The following is a 7,165-nucleotide window of genomic DNA, read 5'->3' as shown; positions in this document are numbered from 1 at the left end:
TAATTTTCTATCAAACTATTATCAATTCTTTTAAAAAAAAAAATCAGTTTGTGATAGATATTTTATTATCAGAAATCCATACAATTTAAATAATGTTACATTTATATGTATTTATGTATAAAATGGTCTTCATAATTTGGAATTTTGTAAAAAATGGGTCTAAAGTTAATTTGGTTAATTTTTTTTTCTGTAACAAAATTTAATTGGATTTATAATTTTCTTTTCTGAATGAGTTGTATCAGTTAAATTATTTTTTTAAGTTAAACGCCCAAAGCCCAATTAATAATATTTATTTTGCTGATAACAAAGTGAGATTAAATAGGGATAACATATAATATATAAGGAAGACCAAAAAATAGAAAAAGAAAAGGGTCTAACAACCTTTTATAAGTAGATTTTTAAAGACTGCTTTTCTTTTAATAGTATAGATAAAAAATTAAACCTATGATTATATAGACAATAGAATATAGTAGGTTATATTAGAAACTATGTAAGCACCAATAATATATATCATAAACAGTAAAATCTGTTGTCAAAAACAAATACTACACATTTCATACAAACAAATAATGTATAACCTAATAGAAAAACCGAACCGGACACTAAACTGGATGACCTTCTATACTGGGTGGACTGCAGACGAACAACGCTTCAATAAATTAATTAAATTAATAAAATAATAACATATTAGCTATTAAAAAATAAGAAGATGCATAATCGATATCCGACAGCATAAAGAAATATTAATAAAAAAATCGCATTAGTAAAATTCCATTTCATCTAAATACAAAAAAATTTAAATTAAAAAATTAAAAAACCTAAAAAAAACTTATTAGTCTAACCAGTAGTTCAACAGGTTGTCGGGTTCCAAATTTTTGTGATTTTTTGCGGGTTTTACTGAATTTTAAAATAATATTTTTTCATAAAATTCTAATTGGATTATATTTAGGTTACCGGGATTACAGGTTCAACCACAAATCAAGGACAAACTTCAAATCACCGGTATAAGAAAATGATACCCTATAACATCAACTAATTATAACAAAAATATATAAAACTTTACTTTCAAACATTTTCATGACATAAAATAATTACATAAATTAAAGAAAACAATTACACCACTGCGCGGGCACACTCCTAGTATATATATATTTAAACGATGACAATATGGAAAAGATCATTGAAAAATATATGATGGATTGAATGTTTCTTATATATGAAAGATTAAATGTTTTTCATACATTATATTTAACATATGTATAGTTGCATCATTCTTTGTAACCCTAAATTAAATTTGAGAATATCCTTGTAAAGTGATACTTATCGAATATATAATAATAATATAGATGATGATAATATGATGGTTAAAGGTTATGTTCTGATATGATGAAACATTTATATTAATTGGAAAAACAAATGAACGTCACATATATATGGACAAATTTCTGTACTACAGATATAACATTATTGAAGTTTTAGGTTATTATTTTATTAGAGTGGTACAATCAGAAAATATTACGGTTGGATAATATTAGTTATATATTAGGATTCTAAATTGTTTTTTGAATGGATGTTATTATTTTTTTTTTTGAACAACCAAGGCTTATATTAAAAATTAAAGGTCCAGTGGGCAAAGTCGATTACAACCGGAGATATTCTTGACGATAAGTTGATAAGCTAACATAACTAAAGCATAAAGAAAGATAGAAGTGGCTAAAGAGAGAAGAAACCCGCAGAAAATCTTCAATTGAAGTTCTAAAGCCCGCATTCGAAAGAACACAAAGAAGTCGAAATCGACGTTGAATAACCCAACCAATAGGTTTTTAGAACGGATGAAAACCGTCTCTGAAGATGCTTGGATCTCCCGACGTTGCAGTGAGGTACGGAGAGGCTGCCGAAGTAGGATTACACACAGAGTCGTCGACGGTACAGTCTCTAAAGGATAGCAATTGACAGAGTCGGGAAATGCTAAACTTAGAGGCGTTGGAGTGAGATGAGGGGAGGCTGCCGGAATAGGACTACACGTAGAGTCGTCGACGGAAGAGCATGTATGGGGACAGTGGAGCAGCACATTTGCCTATTGAGTTGCGATGGCTCGAGAAACATTGATGATGGACTATTTGGATCAAGACTACGGGTCAGATACAAACAGATCCGCGCAGAAACCCAATCAGAAACTTTAGCGAGGCAACAGTTTGAAATGAGGTTTTGGCCGGTGTCGGGGCGAAATGGCGGTTCCAGAATTCGATCTGGTGGATAGCCGAGATGGCGTAGCTTGGAGATAAAAGGAGACTGAAGCTTCTAAAATAACATAGTTGATTGGGAGTACATGAGCTTCAGTACTGGGCCAGAGATTGCATGGGGACTTGAGGCCCATCTTCTTGTGGAGAAGGCCCATGTAGAGCAAGCCCACATTGAACCAATATCTTTGGAGAACGCAGGAAAGCTACGATGGCCGTTTGAATGGGGTGTGTTGACGGAGGAGCTGCGGTGGTCGAGAGGCGGAGGCAGAGTGTTGACATTGACGAGATGTTGCCGGCGAGAGTGCAGTGAATGGCGACTCCAAAGGAGGGGGAGAGTCTGGGATTTCACAACAGCAGCCACTAGGAGGGGGGACTTGAGAGTTTGCGACGTGGTGGAGGAGACAGTGAAGGGTGGTGGGGGAGCAGCATAGACATTAAAGAGAGCAGATCTGAATAGCTTACCCTCAAACTTTGTAGATCTGGCGTTTTGATTGTACGCAATGAATGTTAAATTTTATTCATCAAAAAGCCTTTTTACATCCAAGTGTAGACAGTGAATAATACAACTACTTCTATTTCACCTTTGCTACTACATCTCCCACATTATTCAAATCTACACTCTAGTTCCAAACCAAAACCGGAGTCCACCTTCCATACCACCCCTCCTTGTTTCTCATTAAACTGAGCTTATTCCTTACACCTTTTTCAGTAAGCTTCTTCAGAATGGGAATCAGAAAAGGCTGCTGCTCCCCATGTTTTTTGTAGGATTCTACATTGATAAGATATATAGATATTATTATATGTCTTGTTCGACCATTTAAAATTTAAATGACAACCTTTTATGATAGATAGAAAATTGGACTTTAAATTGATAGAATAGATTCTAAAATAACAAGGAACCACCAAATTATAGATCTTAATGATATAATATTATTATACATAATGATCTACAAAAAAAGTATATATATATATATATATAGAATTTCATTTTAAAGTAAACATTGTCTTATCCAGATGCTTCATCTGGGTGTTGTTCGTTTCTTCATTTCGTCTAGACCTGAGCATTCGGGTCGGTTCGGGCCGGTTCCTTTCGGGTCCAGGTCTTTCGGGTCTTAAATATTTAGACCCAATAGGTACTTAGAAATTTTTGGGTCGGGTTCGGGTCGGTTTGGGTCTATAATTAAAAGACCCATAAAATATCCGTAATTTTTAGGGTCCATATCGGTCCAGGTCGGGTTCGGGTATTTATGATCTAAAAAAGATATGGCATAACCAATTCCATCAAATTTAGTCAATATATGTCATATATATCTTAAATATTACAAAATAATATATATCAAATAGAACAGAAAAAATCATAGTTTTAGATATGTATGTTTTTAAATCGGGCACAAATCGGTTCTTACCGGGTCGGGTCTATTTGGATCTGTTCTTTTCGGGTCTGGGTCTATTCGGGTCGGTTCTTTCCGGTTCTTTCGGGTAAAATAAATTTAGACCCAAAAGGTACTTGTAAATTTTCGTTTCTGTTCCGGGTCGGATATTTTTTGGTTGGTTCCAAGTTCGGGTTTTCGGGTCGAGGTTAAAATGCCCATGCATAATTTCGTCCATGCATCCAGATGAATCATCTTAATGCTGCTATGTTCGTTTTTTACCTTGCATCTTCATCCAGGTGGACTTGTTAATAAAATGACTAAAAAAATTTTTTTTATGTTTCGGCGGAAAAAGAGCATTTTTACGGCTTTGGCGGAAAATACTTTTTTATGGGTTTGGCGGAAAATACGTTTTTGCGGTTTTTGCGGAAAATACGTATTGCAGTTTGGCAAAAAATGTGTTTTTGACGAAAAAGTGTCTTTTGCGGGTTTGACAAAAAAAGTTTTTTTTTTGCGATTTTGGCGGGAAATGTGCATTTTTGCGTTTTTACCGGAAATGTGTATTTTTTGCCTTTTTGACGGAATTTTTTCTGCGGTTTTGGCGGAAAATGTGTGTCTTCTGGTTATGGCGGGAAATGTGTTTTCCGATTTTGGCGGGAAAATGTGTTTTCTGGTTTTGGCGGGAAAATGCGGTTTTCCAGTTTTGGCGGAAAAATGCATTTTTCTGGTTTTGGTGGGAAATGCGTTTTTTCGGTTTCACCTACATTGATTCATGTGTGATTTTTTTAAATGGATTTAATTGACTTATTCCTAAAAAGTCATGTTACATTTAATCTCTAATCTTATCATTTAAATTTTGGACCTACCAGATATTTTTATTGGACTATCAATAATTAGATTTAAACATTAAATGATCAATTGGATTTATATATACTATAAATTAAATAGATATAATTTAATATTGTAATACTATTATCTCGATATGTTAATTATTTAATTATTTGTTGATGTTAACTTTTAAAATTATAAAAAAAAAAATTTAATAACAAAATCATATTATCTAACAATGATTAATTTTTACTACCTTAAACCAATGAAAACAAATTTTAAACTATATAGTTTATTTTAAAAATTAAACAAAAACTAAATGTTTAATTATTTACTCAATAAATAAATCTATGAAGCGAAAAGTTTAATTTTTTAAAAACTTTTCAAATTTGTGAAATGTTACAATATTTTTGAATATGACAGTAACACAATATTTAACTAATCTTTATATATATAGTTACGTAATGGACTTATTCCAAGAAAGTCTTGTTACATTTACTAACTAATCTTATCATTTAAATTTTGGGTCTTTAAGAAATTTTTATTGGGTTATCAATAATTGGATTTAAACAATATATGATCTATTGGATTTATAGATAGTATAAATTAAATAGATATAATTTAATGTTGAAATATTATAACTCGATATGGTAATTATTTAAATATTTGCTGATGTTAACTTTTAAAATTATAAAGATTTTTTTTAATAACAAAATCAGATTATCTAACAATGATTAATCTTTATTACCTTAAACTAATAAAAACAAATTTTAAACTATATAGTTTATTTTAATTATTAAACAAAAGCTAGATGTTTAATTATTGACTCGATAATATAAATCTATGAAGCGAAAAGTTTAACTTTTCAAAAACATTCTAAATTTGTGAAATGTTACAATATTTTTGAATATGACAATAAAACAATATTTTACTAATCTTTATATATATAGTTACAATTTTAATAATAAAAATATAATCCGAAAATATATATGATCCATTGGATTTTTGAATGTGAAAGTTTGAAACAATCTATTCAATAAAAAAATACACTGTAAACTTATATATTTTAAAAATTGATAGACATATATCTATATATTATAATATATACCAATTTAGAATTGAAAACAAAATGTTTATATAAAAATAAACGAAAACAAAAACCCGCGCAAGTAATTAAAGGACTATTTAGAGTTATTTGATATGACAAGATTTAGTTGTTATAGGAATATTTGATTCCTATATATTTAATTCTAGATTCTTAGCTATTATTCGTAAATCATATATGGTTAGTTAAATATCTTTTATAGATTCTCACAGTTAGTTATTCATGGGTTGATTTATAACACGTTATTGTTTCTGTTCCTATCGTATGAATATTCTGATATTAATTCAATGGCATTTAAACGTAAATAAAGTGATCTTTTAAGGGTGATATTTAAAAATATACTTCAATTTTTAATATAGATACTAAATACCATAGTGAGAGTTGCTTTATGTAGTGGAGAATATTGAACAACTAAATCGAACTAAACACATCAAAATTAAATTGGAATAAGCTCCATATTCTTGAAAAATAAAACCAGCGGTTAGAGAAGGTGCAAACTGAATCATATTCCATTGCTATTAGTTACTTTTTATAATAATGAACAAACTTCTCCTACTAAAATCTATATAAAGCTCACCCGTCTGTTGTTTAATTTCATATTAGCCACAAGCAATTAAGTAAAAATCATTTCTCTATATACACACATTCGGAAATAATGGGTTCTAATGTTTCATCTGTGCATGATGTTCCTTCATCAGTGGAAAACAAGAATGGTTTGGTTGTGGAAATCGAATCAAGAAGACAATGGAGATCTGTCTTTGACTCCATGAAAGTTTCAAATAAATTGGTATATATTTATAAATAAACATTATATTAGTGATTGATATTGGTTACATGTTATTGCATTGGTTCTATTCTAAGCTAACTGGAAAATTGTGATGGTTTTGAAGCTAGTGATTGATTTCACCGCTGCATGGTGTGGACCTTGTAAAGCGATGGAACCTAGAGTTAAGGAGATCGTTTATAGGTTCCCAGAAGCTGTTTTTGCGAGGGTTGATGTGGATAGACTCATGGTTATTATGCTCTTTCTCTTACTGATGAATTATCATTTACGGTCGTAGTGTAACCGAAAGTCCGAAACCGTGAATATTTAAGTCTCAAGACTAAGCTATATGGTATGTTTTTGCAGGATGTGGCTGGCACGTATAGAGCAAACACACTTCCAGCTTTTGTTTTTCTGAAGAGAGGAGAAGAGATTGATAGGGTTGTTGGTGCCAAACCTGATGAACTTGTGTACAAAATTGAAAAACATAGGGTTTAATATTGTACTTGTTCATTGGAGAACAAAAAAATATACTTTGGAGTGATCATATGTGTTTCATTGTTCGAAGTTGAGCTTTTGGTGTGTTGTTTTCTCAAAGATCATGAATAAAAATGTCAAAATTGTTTGGACACTCTTGATACATCAATTAGGACTTGGATAGTTAGTCTTTTATCACGAATGAATTGACAAAAAAATCTTTTTAAGCAACATATAATAATCTCTTACGTTGTAGTCACATTTGTACGAAATTTAATACCTCAATGTGAAAAACTTATAAAATGCTTATGTGATGGCCAAAAGCTATCCATATCGATAGATTATATGGATCCTTAAACCGACACACTAGGTATTTGGT

At 30.9% G+C, this 7,165-nt stretch overlaps 1 protein-coding gene across 1 annotated transcript; it reads left to right on the top strand.

The window, feature by feature from the left end:
- The first annotated feature begins 4,720 nt into the window (after positions 1–4,720).
- On the top strand, positions 4,721–6,942 carry LOC103862630 (thioredoxin H7-like). The gene is made up of 3 exons (XM_009140320.3): positions 4,721–6,333; positions 6,437–6,559; positions 6,676–6,942. Exons 1-3 carry the CDS (start codon positions 6,202–6,204, stop codon positions 6,805–6,807), a joined length of 387 nt encoding a protein of 128 aa, XP_009138568.1. The 5' UTR covers positions 4,721–6,201; the 3' UTR covers positions 6,808–6,942.
- Positions 6,943–7,165: the final 223 nt, after the last annotated feature.

Source organism: Brassica rapa, chromosome A03 (genome assembly GCF_000309985.2).
Source record: "Brassica rapa cultivar Chiifu-401-42 chromosome A03, CAAS_Brap_v3.01, whole genome shotgun sequence".
In the NCBI taxonomy this organism is placed as follows: Eukaryota; Viridiplantae; Streptophyta; class Magnoliopsida; order Brassicales; family Brassicaceae; genus Brassica; species Brassica rapa.
Note: the sequence above shows the minus strand (reverse complement) of the source record. Positions and strands in the feature narration are given on the sequence as shown.

Excerpts from the sequence above, each read along its gene's own strand:
- LOC103862630 (XM_009140320.3), top strand. The coding sequence starts at position 6,202 with ATGGGTTCTAATGTTTCATCTGTGCATGATGTTCCTTCATCAGTGGAA. Across the intron at positions 6,334-6,436 it reads TGAAAGTTTCAAATAAATTG|CTAGTGATTGATTTCACCGC; the intron begins GTATATATTTAT and ends ATGGTTTTGAAG. Across the intron at positions 6,560-6,675 it reads TTGATGTGGATAGACTCATG|GATGTGGCTGGCACGTATAG; the intron begins GTTATTATGCTC and ends ATGTTTTTGCAG.